Here is a 20464-nt window from a genome sequence, read left to right on the forward strand (position 1 = left end):
AAAAAGTTCACCCAAAATGCCCCCCCCCCCCCCCCCCCCGCGCGGAAGGATCACCCAGCTGCTGCTTCTGAGCTGCTCCCGAGGGAGCGTTTATTTTTTGGGGTGCGGGATGGGGGGATGCGCCCGAGATGGTGAATCTATTTCAAAACGGAAGTAAATTGGGGGGGGGACACCCCCAAAATGTCCCCCAAGGTGGGACACCCCCAAAATCCCCCCCCAAGGCGGGAGTCGGGGGGGGAGGCTGTGTCAGGGTGGACTGGGGGTGATGTAGGGTGGGGGGTCACCCCAATATTTTTGTGTCCGTCCACCCCCCTCCCAAATTTGGGCTCCATCCCTGCCGCGGTGTCACCGGGGGGGGGGGGCGGGACCCCCCCAGCGCCGCCGTCACTGATTCCTGGGCGAATCCCCGTCCCCGCCGGCCGCGTCCCTGCGTCGCTCCTGCTTGGAACCCCCCAAACAAGGGGGCCGGGGGGGGACGAGGGGGTCGTTTTCCCATTGCTGGGGGGTCCTGGCGACGATGGCGAGGGCGTGGAGGGGTCCGGCCAGCTCGGCGCGAAGGGCGGCGTGGACCAGGCGGTGCCGCTGCAGGGGGGGCAGCCCGGCGAAGCGCCCGCTCACCACCACCACCGTGAAATGGGTTTCGGCACCAGGGGGGCCGCCATGGCGGGAGCTTTCGTCCAGGACCTGGAGGTGGGTGGGCTGCAGGGCCGCCGCCAGCTTGGCGCGGATGGCGCGGGCCAGTGGGCCACCGTCCCCCATGGCCCACAGGCCCCGGCCGGCGGCCGCCAGGAGGGGAGCCGGCATCCGGAGAGAGGGGCTGCGAGGGAGAGAGCGGGGTTTGGGGGGGCTCTGCAGGGGCAGGGCCCGTAAGTGAGGGGGGGGGGAGGATGGGGTTTATGGGGGGGGTGAGTTTGGGGGGGCCCTGGAGGATCAGACCCCATTTATGGGAGTGGGGGGGGGCATGGGGTTGCATGGGGGGGTGAGTTTGGGGGGGGCCTTGTAGGATCAGACCCTGTAAATAGGGGTGGCAGAAGGGGGGGGCAAGGGGTTGCACGGGGGGTTAAGGGCTGGTGGGTTTGGGGGGTCCTGCAGGACCAGCCCCCAAAGCCGGGGGTGGCAGGAAGGGGGGTGTGGGGGGTGTCATGGGGCAGTGCAAGGCCTGGAGGGGAGCTCTGGCTTTTGGGGGGGGGGGGGGAGCCCCGTTCAGCCTCAGCCCCCCACAATGGAGAGGGGGAGCAGGGAGAGAAGGGTCTGATCCCCCCATATGCAATGCGGGGGTGCACCCCCAAACACCCCCCCTCGTGCAATGTGGGGGTGCACCCCCACCCCCCCCGTGCAATGCGGAGGTGCACCCCCAGACAGCCCCCGTGTGCAATGTGGGGGGTGCACCCCCAAACCCCCCCCGTGCAATGCGGGGGTGCACCCCCAAACCCCCCCCGTGCAGTGCGGGGGTGCACCCCCAAACTCCCCTGTGCAATACGGAGGTGCACCCCCCAAACCCCCCCTGCGCAATACGGGGGTGCACCCCCAAACCCCCCCTGCGCAAGACGGGGGTGCACCCCTCAAACCGCCCTGTGCAATACGGGGGTGCACCCCCAAACCCCCCTGCGCAATACTGAGGTGCACCCCCCAAACCGCCCTGCGCAATACGGGGGTGCACCCCCCAAACCGCCGTGTGCAATACGGGGGTGCACCCCCGACCCCGCCGGCCCTCACCCGAGCACCGCTCCGGCTCCGCTCCGCCGCTGAGCACGCTGGGAGATGGAGTCCCCCCGCCCCGTCACGTGACCTCGACAGAACTACAACTCCCAGGAGGCCTTGCGGCCCCTTCCCGCCTCCCGCGGTTCCGGGGTGACGCGGCGAGGCCCCGCAGGGTGCTGGGGTGGGGGGTGACGGTGCAAAGCCCCCCCGCCCCAGGGGACACCCAGGGCCCCCCGAGCCGCCGGGTGCGTGGGGCAGCCCCCGCGGGCACCCATGGGTGGGCGGGGTGCCTCGTCCCCTCCAGCCCCGCAGCTCTGGGCCACGCGTGGCCGGGCCTGTGTCCCCACAGGGGAGGGGGGGGACACGGAAAGGACCCCCCCACTGGTGGGGTGGTCACGCCTGTGTCCCACTGGTGAGGAGGTGACACCGGTGAGGATGTCACAGCAGTGGGGCTGTCACACCAGTGGGCATGTCACATCAAGGGGGATGTCACACCCGTGGGGATGTCACACCAGTGGGCAGGTGACACCAGTGGGGATGTCACCCTAAGGGGGATGTCACACCAGGAGGAGGTGACACCAGTGGGGATGGCACCCTAAGGGGGATGTCACACCAGTGGGCAGGTGACACCAGTGGGGATGGCACCCTAAGGGGGATGTCACACCAGGAGGAGGTGACACCAGTGGGGATGGCACCCTAAGGGGGATGTCACACCAGTGGGCAGGTGACACCAGTGGGGATGGCACCCTAAGGGGGATGTCACACCAGGAGGAGGTGACACCAGTGGGGATCTCACGCCAAGGGGGATGTCACACCAGTGGGCAGGTGACACCAGTGGGGATGGCACCCTAAGGGGGATGTCACACCAGGAGGAGGTGACACCAGTGGGGATCTCACGCCAAGGGGGATGTCTCACCAGTGGGGAGGTGACACCAGTGGGGATGTCACCCTAAGGGGGATGTCACACCAGGAGGAGGTGACACCAGTGGGGATCTCACACCAAGGGGGATGTCACACCAGTGGGGAGGTGACACCAGTGGGGCTGGCACAGTTCCGGTCACCCCTTGGGTTTTTTTGGGAAGGACGTGCTCGGCAGCCACCCCTGGTCAAGGCCACCTGGGTGGCACCGGGCTGCGGGGTGGCCCCACCACAGGCTGTCCCCGTCTTGTCCCCATCCCTGTCCCTGACACGGCCCCGGGGTCCCGCTGGGAGCAGCCCCGTCCCTGTCCCCTTCCCCAGCCCACTCCTACCTGGGGACCGTCCCTGTCCCCTCCTGCATCCTTGTCCCTTGTCCCCATCCCTGTCCCTTCTGCCTCCTGGGGACTGTCCACCTGCCTCTCCCTGGGGACACAGCCCTGGATCCCCCATCCCTGTCCCTGTCCCCATCCCTGTCCCCTCTCCTTGGGGACATGGCCCTGGGCTCCCTGTCCCTGTCCCCATCCCTGTCCCCTCTCCCTGGGGACACGGCCCTGGGCCCCCTGTCCCCATCCCCACCCCATCTCTGTCCCCATCCCTGTCCCTGTCCCCATCCCTGTCCCCTCTCCTTGGGGACGTAGCCCTGGACCCTCTGTCCCCGTCCCCATCCCTGTCCCCTCTCCCTGGGGACACGGCCCTGGACCCCCCGTCCCCATCCCCGTCCCCATCCCTGTCCCCTCTCCCTGGGGACACGGCCCTGGACCCCCCGTCCCCATCCCGTCCCCTCTCCCCGGCGGACCCACCTGGCCCTAAACCCACGGACCACCCAAGCCCCGCCCCCTCTCCCCAAAGGCCACGCCTCCCTCTTGAGCCCTCCCCCTCCGTAGCCTGGGCCCCGCCCCACCGCTTCACCCCGCCCCGCGTCGCTCTGATTGGCTGCGGCCCTCCGCCCCTCCCGGGGCGGGGAGGCTGGTGACGGCAGTACGCCCCGCCCCACATGTCCTTATATAGCGCGGTGGGATGTATATAGGCGGGGCGCGGGGGGGTGTTGGCGGCGGCGCCACGTGACCTGCAGCGGACCCGGGTGGGGACAGGGGCGGTGGGTGCGGGCGCGCGGCGTGTCCTGCACGCGTGGGCAATGCGTGGGGCCGCGTGGGCACACACCCCCCACCCCCCCCCCATGCACGGGGCTGTGCACCCCCTCTCCAGAGCACAGGGGGCCCTGCACACACACGCTCACATTGCGCACGCAGATCCCCACACGCGTGACACGCACACACGTAGACCCACGTGCACACACCCACTGCACGCTCAGATCCCTGCACACACCCCCATTGCACACCCACACACGCACCCCCCGCACACGCAGGGTCCTGCACCCACTTCCCACCCCCGTTGCACGGAGATCCGTAGGCGGGCACCAGCACACCCCCCACGCACGGGGTGCCCACGGCTCCGCGCACACACACCCCGCCTTGCACAGGGCTCCGTGCACACCCACCCACCCCCCCCCCGGCCCCGCCCCGCAGCGCGGCCGGTTCCTCCCCCGGGGTGGGCGGGGGGGGCCGGGTCGGTTCTCCGCGGGGCTGTGACCCGCGTGGGGCGGCTGGGACAGGGACAGCGCCAGCCGCGCCGGGGCTGCCCTGGCCGCCGGGACCCCACCCTCCATCCCCGGGGAGCCGCCCCCCCCCCCGGAGCCGGGCCCCCCCCCGCCGCCAGCCCGGCCCCCCGCAGCCTCCCGCGGCGCCGGGCAGCCCCCGCGGGGAGGAGAATTAACTTTGCTCTTTCTCCTCCTCCGCCGCCGCCGCCGCCGGCAGTCCTTCCCCAGCCCGCCGTCCCCGCCGCACGCCGCCGTCCCTGCCCTCCCCTCCCGCCCGCTCCGCCGCCGCCTTCCCCGGTCCTTTCCCGGAGCCGCCCCGGGGGTCCTTCCCAGCCCGGGGTCCCCCTTCCCGGGGGGCTCTTCCTCCAAACCCGGGGCTCCCTGCTCCGGGGCTCCTTTCTCCGCCCCTCCATCCCGGGGTTCCCCGCTCCATCCCGGACCCCCTTCTCCATCCCGGGGCTCCCCCCTCTATCCCCGGACTCCTGCCTCGATCCCAGGACTCCTCTCCCTTCCCTCTATCCCGGGACTCCCCCCTCCATCCCTGATTCCCCCTCTCCATCCCGGACCCCCCTCTCCATCCCGGACCCCCGTCTCCATCCCGGATTCCCCCTCTCCATCCCCGGACTCCCCCCTCGATCCCGGGGCTCCTTTCCCATTCCTCCATCCCCGGACCCCCCCTCTCTATCCCGGACCCCCCCCTCTCCATCCCGGGTCTCCCCTCTCTATCCCGGGGCTCCCCCTCTCCATCCCCGGACCCCCCTTTCTATCCCGGACCCCCCCTCTCCATCCCGGGGCTCCCCCTCTCCATCCCCGGACCCCCCTCTCTATCCCGGACCCCCCCCTCTCCATCCCAGGTCTCCCCTTCTCCATCCCAGGTCTCCCCTTCTCCATCCCGCACCCCCCCTCTCCATCCCGGGTGTCCCCTCTCCATCCCCGGGCTCCCCGCTGCTCCCCTCCACCCCCATCCCTCCCCTCCAAGACACCCCCTTCCCGCGGGGGGGGGTTCCTCCCAACCCCCCCCCTCCTCCCCCCCCAGCATGGCCCTGGCGGCGGGGCCGTGGCCGGAGCCTCCTCTTCCTCCTCCTCCTCCTCCTCCTCCTCCTCCTCCCGGTGGCCCGGAGGCGGCGGGGAAGGCGGCGGGGGATTGCCTGGTGTGCGGGGACAAGGCGAGCGGGAAGCACTACGGGCAGTTCACCTGCGAGGGCTGCAAGAGCTTCTTCAAGCGCTCCGTGCGCCGCAACCTCTCCTACAGCTGCCGGGGGGGCCGGGACTGCCCCGTGGACCAGCACCACCGCAACCAGTGCCAGTACTGCCGGCTCCGCAAGTGCCTCCGCGTGGGGATGCGGCGGGAAGGTGGGGAGGGGGTCGGGGGGGAGGTGGGAGAGGGAGAGCGGGTGGAGGAGAGAGGGTGCAAGAGGAGAGGGGATGGAAAAGAGGGAGCAAAGATGGAAAAGAGGGAGAGGGGATGGGAAAGAGGAGAGGGTGCAAAAGGAGAGGGGATGGAAAAGAGGGAGCAAAGATGGAAAAGAGGGCGAGGGGATGGGAAAGGAGAGGGGGGTGCAAAAGGAGAGGGAGGGGATGGAAAAGAAGAGGGGATGGAAAAGAGGGAGAAAGGATGGAAAAGAGGGAGAGGGGATGGAAAATAAGGGGATGGAAAAGGAGAGAGGGTGCAAAAGAAGGAGAGGGGATGGAAAAGAGGGAGAAAGGATGGAAAAGAGGGAGAGGGGATGGAAAAGGGGAGAGGGGATGGAAAATAAGGGGATGGAAAAGGAGAGAGGGTGCAAAAGAAGGAGATGGGATGGAAAAGAGGGAGCAAAGATGGAAAAGAGGGAGAGGGGATGGGAAAGGAGAGGGGGGTGCAAACGGAGAGGGGATGGAAAAGAAGAGGGGATGGAAAAGAAGAGGGGATGGAAAAGAGGGAGAAAGGATGGAAAAGAGGGAGAGGGGATGGAAAAGGGGCGAGGGGATGGAAAATAAGGGGATGGAAAAGGAGAGAGGGTGCAAAAGAAGGAGAGGGGATGGAAGGAGGGAGCAAAGATGGAAAAGAGGGAGAGGGGATGGAAAAGGGGAGAGGGGATGGAAAATAAGGGGATGGAAAAGGAGAGAGGGTGCAAAAGAAGGAGAGGGGATGGAAAAGAGGGAGCAAAGATGGAAAAGAGGGAGAGGGGATGGAAAAGAGGGAGCAAAGATGGAAGAGAGGGAGAGGGGATGGGAAAGAAGAGGGGATGGAAAAGAGGGAGAAAGGATGGAAAAGAGAGGGTGCAAAAGGAGAGGGTGCAAGAGGAGAGGGGATGGAAAATAAGAGGGGATGCAAAAGGAGAGAGGGTGCAAAAGAAGGAAAGAGGGTGGAAAAGAGGGAGAGGGGATGAAAAAAGAGGATGGAAAAGGAGAGAAGCTGGAGCAGAGGGAGAGGGGCTGCAAAAGGAGAGAAGGTGCAAAAGAGGGAGAGAGGGTGGAAAAGGAGAGAGGGTGGAAAAGAAGAAGAGGGTGGAAAAGAAGAAGAGGGTGGAAAAGGAGAGGGGACGGAAGAAAAGGAGAGGGGGTGCAAAAGGAGAGGGGGTGCAAAAGGAGAGGGGGTGCAAAAGGAGAGGGGGTGCAAAGGGGGAGCGGGTGCTAAAAAGAACGGCGAGAGCGAGGAAGAGCGAGAGCGAAGGCAGAAAAGGAAGGGAGGGGAAAAAGCGGAAAAGAGCAAGAGGGAGCAAAAAATAAGCGAAAAGGAAAAGGGGAAAGGGAGGGGAAAAGAGGATGAAAAAGTGCAGAAACAAAAAAGGGAAAGGACAGGAGAGGGGGAAGGAGGAAGGGAGCGAGAGAAAGACAAAAGAGAAAGAGAGAGGTGAGAACGGGAGAGAGCAGAAAAGAGAAACCAAAAAGAAAAAGAGAAAGAAAAAGGGAAGGGAGAGAAAGAGAAAGGGGCGCCTGAAGAAAGTAAAAGAAAGAAAGTGAAAGCGGGTGAGAAAGGGCTGGCGGGGAAGGAAAGAGAAAGAAAAAGGGGGAAAAGAGAAAGAGCGAACTCCTCTCCCTCTTCTCTTTCATTTTTCCTCCCCTCTTCATCCTCCCGCCGTCCCTCGGCCCCGTCCTTTCGGGGGGACCATCCCCACATCGGGGAGAACCCCCCCTCGGCGGCAGCCGAGCGTCCCCCAGCGCCGCCGTCAGCCCCTCGCTCAGCCCCGGCCCCCCCAGGCCTTCAGCTCGCGCCCCCTTTTCCCAACCCCAAATCCAGCGTCGCCCCCGGCCGCCATCCCGGGGCTCCCCCCTCTCCCCGGCTTTGCCTTCACGGGGATAAACCCCCACAGGGGATTTTTTGGGGGACTTTTCCCACGGGAGGGGCTCCGCCGAGGGAGCCCGTTTCTTGTTCCACTTCGTGATACCATCAGCTGAACTCCTCCTTCCACTGCTGGTTTCTCTCGGGCTTAGCTCGGGTCCGGCTCTGCGCCGAGATGGGGACAATTCACTTTTCCTCCCCGTTATACGTCGCCCAGGGATGCGGCCGTTAAAAAACCCGGGGATGAGAGGGCAATAATACAGATATTCGTCAAAAGATGAAGAATTCGGGTTTTTGGGAGGAGTGTCCGGTAAATCTGAAGTTAATTAGTCTGAATACTCAGCGTGACCGGGATTAAAATCACATTCCAAGCTCCCAGCGATGTGCCGTGTGCCGCTCCCTCTGCCTCCAACCACCCCACCATCACATCTTAGGTTGATTTTATTTTTTTCCCCCCAAAAGGAGCAGCTTTAAAGCAGATTTTTGGGTTTTTAAGCCCGAAACAGTGCGCTGGGGCATCGGCTTCGCCGCCGTTGCCGAAACCTCGGCGCCGAATCTCTGCCGTGCAGCATCCTCCCTGCTTGAATAAGGACCCGGGAGGGGGGTCCTTATTTATATTCAAGGTCCTTATTTATTAATTTAGTATTTATAAATAATTATAGCGAGGGCCCAGGCTGGGCTCAGCAGCTCGAACCCCCCCTTGCTCTGCCTTATCCGCCCAACGGGGGGTTTATTCTGCAACCCCTCGAGTTGGTGCCGCTGGGTTGGTCCTTCGGCGACAGCGATGCTCCCACCCGGAAAGTCGCCTTTTTTTAGCATTAAAAAAAAAAATCCCCCAAATTCAAAAATTGCCTTTTCTAGCATTAAAAAAAAAAAAATTCAGATAAGATGGAAAATTGCCGTGGGAGGTGGGAAAGGAACCCCCGGCGTCCCGGCACGGCCGCGGCGTCGCACCCCGGCTCGCACAAATAAATGTGAATTCGGTGGGACCGGGGTCAGGGATGAAACCAGCTCAAGCCTAACCCTCAATTTTCCCTTTTCTTCCCCAAAAAGGCCGGTTGGATGACTGGGGTGGGGGGATTTTTGCAGCTCGGAGCAAACCTCCACCCGCTTCGTGCAGCTGGAGCCGGGGATTAAATCCCGGGGGAAAAACCCCAGAAACGCAGGCGAAGTCCCTGCCCCGGGAGCCCCGGCTCAGCGGGGCCGTTTGGGCTCAGATTTGGGCTTTTTGGGGTTGGGTTTTTTTTTCTATCTTTGTTTTAATTCAGAATTGCCACGAGCTGCTGCTGCTGGTTAACGCCGGGATCCGGCCGCAGCAGATCCCCCCGGCACGGCGTTATCTCCCAGGCAGAGCCCCCCCTTTTCCCACCCCCCCACCCCCCTCTTGGCTCTGATTTTTGGGGGGCTCCCAGCTGCCCGGAGATGTGCGGGAAGCCGCCGCGGGATGCGGCACCTCCAGGCGAGGGAAAACGCGGCGGACGCCTTAAAGATGCCCATGGAAAAGCATCCCGGGGGGTTAAACCTTCCTGGGAATTTAATTTACTGGGCTCGGCTGCTCTGTGCCTCAGTTTCCCCATCCGATTGTGGCATCGCCGGTCGCGCCGGAGCAGGGATGCTCCAGCTCGAGTTGGGGTGTTGAGTTGGTGCTCCCCGTGATGCTCCTTATCCCGGCATTCCCGGCTGGGAACCAGCACCGAATCCGGCACCGAATCCGGCACCAAAACCGGCAGCTCGGGAGCCGAGCGCTGCTTTGGGCTGAATTTATTCCCTCAGGATGCGGGGGGTGCAAGCCCCGGGGATGGGATTTAGCTGGGAAAGATGGATTTAATTTTGGCTTCCCGAAAATTATCCGGGATGAGACATGGGAACGTGAGGCCTGATCCTGCGGCCGGGCCAAGGGAGCGGGTTTTTGGGGCGATCGGCTGCCGGATCGGGCCCTGCCGTGGCCGGGGGTGATGGGGCGGGGGGAGGACGCCCTCCATGGCTGCTCCCGTGTCTTTTTTGGGCTAAAAAAGCTTATTTCCTTCCAGGACACACCCAATGGTTTGAAGCAATTGTTTTGCCCAAAAAGGGGGAAAAAAAGGGGTTGGGGGTGATGCAAAGGGGGGTTTGTAGTGTGGCGAAGGGGATTTGGGGGTTCGTGGTGACGCAAAGGGGGTTCTTGGTGGTGCAAAAGGGGGGTTTGGGGTGATGCAAAGTGGGTTTGGGGATCATGGTGATGCAAAAGGGGTTCAGGGTGATACAAAAGGGGTTCGTGGTGGTGCAAAGGGGGTTCGTGGTGATGCAAAAGGGGTTCGTGGTGATGCAAAGGGGGTTCGGGGTGATACAAAAGGGGTTTGGGGGCTCTGGGTGCACAGGGGGTGTACGGGTGGCGAGGAGGGGGCCGCACCCCGCAAACGCCAGCAGGGCGATGCCGAGCGCAGGGAGCGTTTGGGGTGAACCGGGGCCGCCCGCTGCACCCCGAGGGCTGGCGTGAGAGCGGGAGGAGAGCCCTGGCACCCCGATCCTGGGGGACCCCCCGTTCCCCGGGGACCCTGGTTCCCGCGCCCCCCGGTCCCGACCGCTGGCTGACACTGGGGGCTGTCACGCCGCATTAGGCTGAGCCTGGCTCAGAGCCTGCCCCCGCCGCGGGGGGCAGCGACGCCGGGGGGGGTGAGGGGGGGACCGGGGAGGAGGAGGAGGAGGAGGCCGGACCCCCCACCCGCCGTACGGCATCGCCAAGAGAACAACAAAAAAAACCCAATTTGGGTTTTTTTTTTAAGCCCAAAGTGCAAAAAACTCAAGGGGTGGGAGGTCCTGTACCCCCCCCCCGGGTGCTGGCGCTTTGCGGGGGGCACCCAGGGGCACCCACAGCATCTCCTGGGGCCCCTCGTTAGCACCATCCCCTTGCAAGAAGGGGGTGACCCCAAATGCTTGCATGGGGGCCCCCCCAAATCCGGCGTGCCGTATTTTATGGCCACCCCGGAGGAAGAGCCGGTGGGAGCTGGCGGCCGGCCGAGCCCCGGTGCATCGTGCTGGGGGGGGTCCCCATCCCGGTCCCCACTCTGACACGGGTGGGGGCACCCACAGGGCTTTTGCCACCCAGCCCCGGGCACCTTCTAGCACCCACCCTTGGGTGCACCCTAGCCCGGCGTATTTAATCCCTGGGGGGAGGAGGGGTGTGGCGATGGGGGGGTTGGGGTGCTGACCTCCTGCTCCCCTCCGCAGCCGTGCAGCGAGGCCGCATGGCTCACGCCCCGAGCAGCCCCGGCCAATACCCCGTGGTCCCCGGCGACCCTTACGGTGGCCACGGCTACTTAAGCGGCTTCATCTCATTGCTGCTCCGCGCCGAACCGTACCCCCCGGCCCGCTACGGCGCCCCGTGCCTGCAGCCCAGCGGCGTGGTGGGCATCGAGAGCATCTGCGAGCTGGCCGCTCGCCTCCTCTTCAGCGCCATCGAATGGGCCAAGGGCATCCCCTTCTTCCCGGATTTACAACTTTCGGATCAAGTCGCTTTACTCCGCTTGGGTTGGAGCGAGCTCTTCGTGCTGAACGCGGCGCAGTCGGCGTTACCGTTGCACGCCGCCCCTTTGTTGGCCGCCGCCGGGCTTCACGCCGCCCCCATGGCCGCCGACCGCGTGGTCGCCTTCATGGACCACATCCGCCTCTTCCAGGAGCAGGTGGAGAAGCTGAAGGCGCTGCACGTCGACGCCGCCGAGTACGCCTGCCTCAAGGCCGTGGCCCTCTTCTCCCCCGGTGAGGGGGCGGGGCTTCGGGGGGGCGGGGCTTAAGGGGGTGGGGTTGGGGGTGGGGCTTGATGGGGGGTGGGTGTCGGGGGGGAGGGTCCCAATGCGGGGGGTGTTGATGGGTGTGCAGGGAATGAATGGGCTGGGGATGGCTGGGTGTGGCTAAATGGGGTGTGGCTAAATGGGGTGTGGCTAAATGGGGCGTGGCTAAATGAGGTGGGCTTCCAAGGGGGTGGGGTTGCAATGGGGTGGGGCTTAATGGGGTGGGGGTTCCAAGGAGGTGGTCATCAATGGTGGGCAGGGGATGACTGGGTGGGGCTAAATGGGGCGGGACTTAATGGGGCGGGACTTAATGGGGTGGGGGTCCAATAGGGTGGGGCTCCAAGGGGTTGGGTGTCTGGGTGTGCAGGGAATGAATGGGCTGGGGATGACTGGGTGGGGCTAAATGGGGCGGGACTTAATGGGGCGGGACTTAATGGGGTGGGGGTCCAATAGGGTGGGGCTCCAAGGGGGAGGGTGTCTGGGTGTGCAGGGAAGGAATGGGCTGGGAGTGACTGGGCGTGGCTTAATGGGGTGGGGCTGGGGTGGAGCTTGATGGGGCAGGGCTTGGGGGCAGGGCTTAGTGGGGCTAAGGGCGGGGTGTCAAGGGAATGAACGGGCTGGGAGGGAATGGGTGGGGCTAAATGGGGTGGGGCTGGGTGGGTGGGGCCAAATGGGCTGGGTGGGGCTAAGCAGGGGGGGATTAATGATGATGGGGCTGGGCTGGGTGGGGCTAAGTGGAGTGGGGGTGATAGAGCAGGGCACGAGTGGGGCGGGGCTGAAGGGGCGGGGGCCAGGCCGTGCCTCAGTTTCCCCTCTGCCCCCGCAGACGCGGTGGGGCTGTCGGACCCGGGGCAGGTGGCCGGCCTGCAGGAGAAGTCGCAGTGCGCGCTGGAGGAGCACGTGCGGCGGCAGCACCCCAGCCAGCCCAGCCGCTTCGGGCGCCTGCTCCTGCGCCTGCCCGCCCTGCGCAGCGTCTCCGCCCCCGGCATCCAGCAGCTCTTCTTCAGCCGCCTGGTGGGCAAGACCCCCATCGAGACCCTCATCCGCGACATGCTGCTGGCCGGCGCCACCCTCAACTGGCCCTACGGCCCCATGCAGTGACACCCCGCCCCGGGAGGGGCACCCCACGGAGGGGACCCCAAGGATGGGGGGTCCCAAAGATGGGGACCCCAAGGATGAGGACACCAAGGATGGGGACCCCAAGGATGAGGACACCAAGGATGGGACCCCAAGGATGGGATCCCAACGATGGAACCCCAAGGATGGGGACCCCAAGGATGGGATCCCAACGATGGGACCCCAACGATGGGACCCCAAGGATGGGGACCCCAAGGATGGGATCCCAACGATGGGACCCCAAGGATGGGGACCCCAAGGATGGGGACACCAAGAATGGGACCCCAAAGATGGGACTCCATGGTTGGGGACCCCAAGGAGGGGACCCCAAAGATGGGGGGGGTCCCAAAGATGGAGACCCCAAGGATGAGGACACCAAGGATGGGACCCCCAAAGATAGGGACTTCAAGGATGGGACCCCAGTGATGGGACCCCAAGGATGGGACCTCAAGGACGGGGGCCCCAAAGATGGGACCCCATGGCTGGGACCCCAAGGAGGGGACCCCCCGAGGATGGGGATCCGGGGACAGGGATGCTGCTGGGGGGGGCGGATTCCCCCGCCCCATTTAAGGGAGAAAAGCAGGATTTTGGGGGGCTAACCCGCGAGCGGGGGGTGGGGGGCGGCCCTGGCCCCGCGGGGCACGGGGGAGGGGGGGCTATTTATAAAGAGAAAATAAAATAAACCCCTATATTCTACCCTCAGTCCCCCCCGCGGGCAAGGGGAAGGTTTAGTATGAAGAATTTTTGCCAACGGTTTTGCCTCCATTTCCTGCCCCGCCCCGGGCCCCGCCCCGGGCCCCGCCCCGTGGGCCATTTTTTATTTCTCTCCTTAAAAAACCAGAATTCGGCAAATTTGACACCTTTTTTTTATCTTCTTTTTGGCTGGAATCGGGGTCGGAAGGAAAAGCGACACCGGCTGAGCCCCGTGGGCTCCATCCCCTCCCAGTATGGGCACGGCTGGTCCCAGGCTCGTGTCCCAGTTAAGCCCCATCCACCCCCAGTGTGGCCCATTGGATGCTCCCAGTCTGGTCCCCGTGCACTCCCAGTATGGGCCTCTTCTGCTCCCAGTATGGTCCCACCAGTATGAGCCCCCAGTGAGGTCCCAGTGCAGCCCCAGCTGGATCCCAGTATGGCCCCCAGGTTTATCCCAGTATGCAGCCCCAGTCTCATCCCTGTATGCCCTCCCAGTCTGATCCCCGTATGGTCCCAGTGGCATCCCAGTATGCTCCCCCAGTCTTAATCCAGTATGGCCTCAGTCTCATCCCAGTATGCCCCTCCAGTCTGATCCCAGTATGATTGCACTCATTCCAGTATGACCCCAGTAGCCCCCCCAAGTCTGATCCCAGTTTCACCCCAGTATGCACCCAGTATGCCCCCTAGTCTGATCTCACTATGGTCCCGGTATGCCCCCCAGTCTGATCCCAGTAATGGTCCCAGTCTCATCCCAGTATGTCCCCAGTAGCCACCCCCGCCCTGCCTAGTCTGATCCCAGTTTCACCCCAGTATGCACCCAGTATGCCCCCTAGTCTGATCCCACTATGGTCCCGGTATGCCCCCCAGTCCGACCCCAGTAATGGTCTCAATCTCATCCGAGTATGTCCCCCAGTCTGATCTCCACATGGTCCTAGTGGCACCCCCGTATGCCCCCCAGTCTGATCCCAGTACAGTCCCAGTCTGATCCCAGTACGGCCCGGCGGCAGGGGCTGGGCCCCCGCAGCTCCCAGCCGGGGGGGAGGGGGGGGCTGTTTTATTGCAGATTTTTATCAGCCCATTAGAGAAAAGTCAGGAATGGCCTTTCCAAAGCAGCGGCACCGGCCGGCCCCAGCTCACCCCCTATAAATAACCTCCGCCGGGAATATTTTAAATAAACACCGAGCGGGACGCGGGGCCTTAATTCAAGGACGAGCTGGAAAAGGCCACGGGGAAAAGTTATTGCCCCGGGGGGGAGCGCTGGGACCCCCGCGGGGGGGGTTAACCCCCCCCCGGATGGATGCAGAATCCGTATAAAAATCCCAATTATATCGATGAAGCGAGCGGGAGCTGCAAACCCAGCAGCGGCTCCCGCTGAAAACGATGGGCAGAGCTGTCAGGCGCAGTCAATCAGAGCCGGGGAGCCAAGCTTGGGGGGGCTGGGGTGGAATTAAAAATAATAACAAAAAAATTGAAAAATAAGCCATTTTTAAACCTTCGAGTGCTGTCGGCGCAGCGTGGGGGGCTGGCGCAGCCGTCAAGCTGCAGCCTTTCTTTTTTATGATATTTCTTCTTTTTTTTCCCTTCGCAATAGTGGAGAATATGTCCAGGGAAAATAGAAAATTACTGCCTCCTGTTCCCGTTTTCATTCCCTTTTCCCTGTCGAGTTGTAGCTAAAAGCAGCGAGTCCGACCCCTCCGTGCCAGCCCAGGGAAACTTGGGGTCCCTCCGGCCCCGGACTGGCACCTTTGGGGGTGACCCAGGGGTATAAAATTAAAATACACCATTGCAAGCACTTAAAAAGCCTTGATTTGATTTCAAGGGGCAAATAAATGAGGCGAAAAGTGACACTAACCCCCCTCGGGAGCTCCCAGGGTGTCCCTGCGGTGCCACCACTGCTACTGGTGCCCCCAAACCCATGCCTGATGCCTCCAACCCCACCCTGGTGCCCCCAACCCCACCCCTGGTGCCCCAAACCCCACCCCTGGTGCCCCCAACCCCACCCCTGGTCCATCCAACCCCACCCTGGTGCCCCCAACCCCACCCTGGGTGCCCCCAACCCCACCCTGGTGCCTCCAACCCCATCCCTGCTCCATCCAACCCCACCCTGGTGCCTCCAACCCCACCCCTGGTGCCCCCAACCCCATCCCTTGTGCCTCCAACCCCACCCTGGTGCTCCTAACCCCACCCCTGGTCCATCCAACTCCACCCTGGTGCCTCCGACCCCATCCCTGCTCCATCCAACCCCACCCTGGTGCCTCCAACCCCACCCTGATGTCCCCAACCCCACCCTGGGTGCCTCCAACCCCACCCCTGGTGCCCCCAACCCCATCCCTGCTCCATCCAATCCCACCCTGGTGCCTCCAACCCCACCCTGGTGCCCCCAACCCCATCCCTTGTGCCTCCAACCCCACCCTGGTGCTCCCAACCCCACCCCTGGTGCCCCAAACCCCACCCCTGGTGCCCCCAACCCCACCCCTGGTCCATCCAACCCCACCCTGCTCCATCCAACCCCACCCCGGTGCCTCCAACCCCACCCCTGGTGCCCCCAACCCCACCCCTGCTCCATCCAGCCCCACCCTGGTGCCTCCAACCCCACCCTGGTGCCCCCAACCCCACCCCTGCTCCATCCAGCCCCACCCTGGTGCCCCCAACCCCACCCCTGCTCCATCCAGCCCCACCCTGGTGCCTCCAACCCCACCCTGGTGCCTCCAACCCCACCCCTGCTCCATCCAACCCCATCCCTGGAGCCCCCAACCCCACCTTGGTGCCACTGCTGCTCTCCCCGTCCCTCCTGCACCCCTGTGCGTGCACCCAACGTCGAGGTGCACCCTCCAGCCCCGACCCCACCACCCCACGCCGCCGTCTTCGACGTCCCTCGCACAAACACCCACCCCCACCCCCCTTCCCGCCGCGCTGCCCCCTCCCCGCGCGGCCAGAGCCGCTCTAACAGCTTCTAATTTGAGCGACCTGGAGGCGATCCAACGGCGATGGGGGGTGAATGTCTCGATCGATCGATGAAGTGGCTCGTTGGCTGCCACGAGCTCAGCGCCCGGCACTGGGGCGAGCGATGGCCAAACATCCCGGCCCCGGGACGACGGGGGGGGAATCCTGACCCCCCCCGGGCTGGTTTCCTCCTGGGGAAGGGCAAGAAGAGCCCAAAAAGAGGATGGGAAAGGGGAGGGGGTGCGTGGGATGCGGCCCCACCATGGCCACCCAGCACCCACCGGGGTGCTCGTCCTGCTCGCGGTGGGATTTGCACCGCGAGCAAGCTCAGTGCGGTGCGTGCATGCGTGTGCGTGCACGTATGTTCATGCCTGAACAGGCATATATCCGCGTGCGTGTGCATGTGTACATGCAAGCACCCGTGTGCATGTGTGTGCATGCGCGTGCACACGTGTGTGTCCGCGCGTGGCGGTGCCGGGGAGGGAGTCGCTGGCCGGGAGGTGAGGTTGCGCCACGCCAAGGCGCTGCCCCGGCTCCCCGACCCCTCTGCAAGCCGGAGGTGGGGCAGAGCCGAGACCCCCGCCGGGAGGGTTGGGCCGTGGCCGTGACCCCCTGGGGGGCCGTGGGCCCCGGGCGGAGCTGCCCCCGGCGGGTATGGGCCTCCTCCGGTCCCCGTCTCCTCGGGATCCCAAAGGATGCTCGGGAGCTGCGGGGGTCAGGGCTTTCCCGGGGATCCGGGGGTTGGTGGCGGCCACGCCGGCTCCCAGAGCTGTCACTGCTAACAGCGGCGCGGAGGTGACGGTCCCCAGGGACTCGGGGGGATTGCGGTGGTGACGGGGGCTGGGGCAGGACCTGGGGCCGCAGCATCGGGCAGGTTCAGGTTCAGAGTGCAATAACCCCTGCCGGCACAGAGCATCCCTCCTTGCACTGGGGGAAACTGAGGCACGGCTGGGGACGGGGCACCCACGTGTGTCCTCCCCCCCCAGCTCCACTCCCCCCCGTGCTAAACCCTGCGGAGAACTCGTCAAGGTCGCCTCGGTGCCGGGAGCTAATTTACAATCCTGACATTAAGGCACCAGACAAAATCTGGCGACGCGGCGCTGGGGTGGCTTATATACGACGGGAGGATTTATCGGGCAGCACGCAGGCAGCACGCGGGCAGCACGTGGGCAGCAGCACTCGCCGGGGCCGGCAGCGCCCGCCCGAGCATCGCCTGGGGCACCCGCACCCCTCGGCGTCCCTCTGCCTGCCCCCTGCCCCCTCTGCCCGGGGGCCGGATCCAGCCCCGGCCTCCCCCCGGCCCTGCCCCGCTCTGGGAGAGGGGCCGTCCCCTCGGGCTCTCATCCTGCCCTGGAAACCTTCTCGCCCCAGGAAGGGCCGCAGTGGCCCCGCGTGGCTCCTTCACCTGCTCCCCGTGGCCAGTCGGCGGCCGCAGCATGGGCTGGCCAGGCAGGCTGCTCCCATCCCCAGTCCCGTCCCATCCCCGTCCTATCCCCATCCTCAACACTTCCCCATTCCGACTCCCGTCTTCATCTCCATCCTTACCCCCATCCCATCCTCTTCATCCCTGCCCTCAACCCTGTCCCCTGTCCCCATTTTCAACTCCATCCCTGTCGCTGTCCCTGCCCCTGTCCCCATCCCCATCCCAATCCCATCCCCGTTCCCAACCCTCTTCCCATCCCCATCCTTATCCACATCATCTTCATCCCTTCCCCAATCTCATCCTCACCCCTATCCTCATCCTTACTCTCAGCACTTCCCCATTCCCATCCCATCCCCATTCCTGTGCCTTTTCCCATCCCCATCCCCATCTCCGTCCTCATCCTCATCCCTGTCCTCATCCTCATCCCTATCCTCAGCACTTCCCCATTCCCATTCCATCCCCATTCCCACCCCTTTTCCCGTCCACCATCCCCATCTCCGTCCTCATCCCTATCCTCAGCACTTCCCCATTCCCATCCCATCCCCATTCCTGTGCCTTTTCCCATCCCCATCCCCGTCCTCATCCTCATCCCTGTCCTCATCCTCATCCCTATCCTCAGCAGTTCCCCATTCCCATTCCATCCCCATTCCTGTCCCTTTTCCCGTCCACCATCCCCATCTCCATCCTCATCCCTATCCTCAGCACTTCCCCATTCCCATTCCATCCCCATTCCTGTCCCTTTTCCCGTCCACCATCCCCATCTCCATCCTCATCCCTATCCTCAGCACTTCCCCATTCCCATTCCATCCCCGTTCCCATTCCTGTCCCTTTTTCCGTCCACCATCCCCATCTCCGTCCTCATCCTCACCCTCATCCCTGTCCTCAGCCCTGTCCCCATTCCTGTCCCTTTTCCCCCCCCGACACGGCAGTGCCACGTCACCACCAGCCCCCCGGGGTGCGAGAGAGGGGGACCCCGTCCTGCCCCACTGGGGAAACTGAGGCACGCACCGCACCGAGCCCTGGTAAATCACCGGCAGCTCCGAACCCGCCTGGTGAGGGAAGGCTCGGTGCCGGGCTCCGGCGCTGGTGGCGGATCTGGTGGGTGTAACTGCCCGGGAGGTGTTCCCAGGCGGCAGCAGACCGCCCGCCGCAAAGCAGGGAGACTTTGGGGGAAACAAAAAATCGCATCGACAAGAGAATAACAAGGGTTCGATGCCAAGCTGCGAGCGAGGGAGCAGCAGACCCGCGGAAGTCTCCGGCGAGGGAGACGCCGGCACAAAGGGAATAATCCCGCGCCGGCGAGGCTCGGCTCGGCAGCGGCGGCGCGCGGGGGAAGCGTGGCCGGGGTGGGCTGCGCTCGGGGCCAGCGGGGAGGGGGCACGGTGGTGGGGGACGGCTGGATTTGGGACAGGCCATCGGGGGGAACTCAACCCTTGTATTAGACACTAGAGAACCCACCCAGACACAACCCCATCGCCACCAGACGACCCCCGGGGCGATAATCCCTGACCCCTCCAGCCGGGGTGAATAACCCCCCGGGGACCTCCTGCCCGGGGTCTCTCCCCCCGCAGACCCCGCGGGCCCCGGGCGGTTTCTAACGAGCTTAATTCCCTGTTGAGTCAACACCATGGTCCAGCACCCCCGGCCCCAAAGCGCCCCGGCCCCTTCGTCTGCGGTGAAGAAATCGCCCCTTCCCACCTCCCTGCCCGTCCCCCTCCGTGCCTCAGTTTCCCCACCAGCCCTGCCCAGGAGATACGGGGGAGAAAGTGGGGCGGGAGTGAGAATGAGAGGTCCCACAGCACCCACGTCCCTTCCCTCGCTAGCCGGGCGCTTCGTTAGGCTCGACGTCCCCTTGGGACCCCGATCCCTGCACGGGACGGGAGAGTCCCCGCGGATGCTCCGGAGATAATCCATCTTCTGGAAAAGCGTAGCGCTAACTCCGGCAGCCGGCCCTTCCCGTAAGCGCTCGTTAATTAATGCCAAATCGCCGCGCGATTACAGGACGTGGAAATCAAATGACTTCATTGTGATTAAGGTTTATTGCCGCCGGGGAGCGACAGGACGAAGAATCATTTGCCGCTTATTGGAAAGGGCGGTGGGGAGCACTCGCCGGTGCCGTGCCGGAGGGATGGAGCCCGCGCCGGCACCGAGGGACCCGCCAGGCCTCCGTCCCCTTCGTCCCAAGGCCACTGTCCCCTACGAGGGACGGGGGACATAGGGGACAACGGCGCCGTGGATGGGACATCCCCGTGGGAGAAGGTGGTCTCCGTCCCCAGGGGACGTGGGGACATCGAGCATCCTCGCCCGCGCTTTGGGGGGGCCTCAGGCACGGCCCTGTCACCTCCGCGGCACCGAGGATGGCGGTTTTTTGTGACAATCACCAAAAATCGCTCCCCGGGACTCGGCGCTAGCCGGGTGGGACGCAGCGGGCGGGGACCGGGGTGGGTTTTGCCCCGGCGATGGGTGACATGGGGGGGGACAATCCCCCTTCCCCAGCGCAGGGACGGGAAACCGGCAGCCCCGGCCCCTCTCATTAAACCCCTTTTCATCCCGCTTTGATCTCCCTCCCGCGCCTGCGGCCGGGGTCAGCGCAGGCGGCGGCAACCTCGGCACCCAGGACCGGCACCGGCGGGCGGGGGGGACCCTTCCCCAAAACCGGTGGCCCCCCCCCCTCCCCACCCTCTTGGCTCAACGAATCCCGCCTGAAAAGCCGGGAACTGGTCAGGTTAGGGGAGGAAAAAGGCTACTGGGCTTTACAGTAACGCGCACTATAGAGCCACTGTTTCGGCAGTGACCCCCCGGGTCAGAGGTGAAGGGTTTCCCAGGAGTGTCTTTGAAGAGAGCCATCTTTGATGAGAAAAGAGCCTCTATACAGATGTCTCATAATTACCATGAGAATGTGGAGCACATGGCGGCCGCGCCGGCCCCAAAGGGAGCTTTAATGGAATGTCATTAAAACGCCCCGTTCGGGAGGTTTCTCTTCCCCCCCGCTTCGCCCCACTTTAACCTCTTTCAGGCTCCGATTCCCCCCCGCATCCCGACGT

General features: G+C 64.5%; 2 protein-coding genes across 2 annotated transcripts; one reads left to right on the plus strand and one right to left on the minus strand.

The window, feature by feature from the left end:
* Positions 1-65: 65 nt before the first annotated feature.
* Positions 66-1784, minus strand: BOLA1 (bolA family member 1). Its single transcript, XM_075176383.1, has 2 exons — positions 1717-1784; positions 66-817 (listed from the first exon to the last, which is right to left on the minus strand). Exon 2 carries the CDS (start codon positions 802-804, stop codon positions 385-387), a length of 420 nt encoding a protein of 139 aa, XP_075032484.1. The 5' UTR covers positions 805-817; positions 1717-1784; the 3' UTR covers positions 66-384.
* Positions 1785-5253: 3469 nt separating this feature from the next.
* LOC142094345 (nuclear receptor subfamily 2 group F member 5-like) lies at positions 5254-12346 on the plus strand. The gene is made up of 3 exons (XM_075176382.1): positions 5254-5569; positions 10686-11213; positions 12072-12346. Exons 1-3 carry the CDS (start codon positions 5254-5256, stop codon positions 12344-12346), a joined length of 1119 nt encoding a protein of 372 aa, XP_075032483.1.
* The last annotated feature ends 8118 nt before the right edge of the window (positions 12347-20464 follow it).

Source organism: Calonectris borealis, chromosome 29 (genome assembly GCF_964195595.1).
Source record: "Calonectris borealis chromosome 29, bCalBor7.hap1.2, whole genome shotgun sequence".
NCBI lineage: Eukaryota > Metazoa > Chordata > Aves > Procellariiformes > Procellariidae > Calonectris > Calonectris borealis.

Bases quoted from the DNA above. Each gene is read 5' to 3' on its own strand.
- BOLA1 (XM_075176383.1), bottom strand. From the start codon at position 804: ATGCCGGCTCCCCTCCTGGCGGCCGCCGGCCGGGGCCTGTGGGCCATG.
- LOC142094345 (XM_075176382.1), top strand. From the start codon at position 5,254: ATGGCCCTGGCGGCGGGGCCGTGGCCGGAGCCTCCTCTTCCTCCTCCT. The intron at 5,570-10,685 runs GTGGGGAGGGGG...TCCCCTCCGCAG, and splicing joins CGTGGGGATGCGGCGGGAAG to CCGTGCAGCGAGGCCGCATG. The intron at 11,214-12,071 runs GTGAGGGGGCGG...CTGCCCCCGCAG, and splicing joins CGTGGCCCTCTTCTCCCCCG to ACGCGGTGGGGCTGTCGGAC.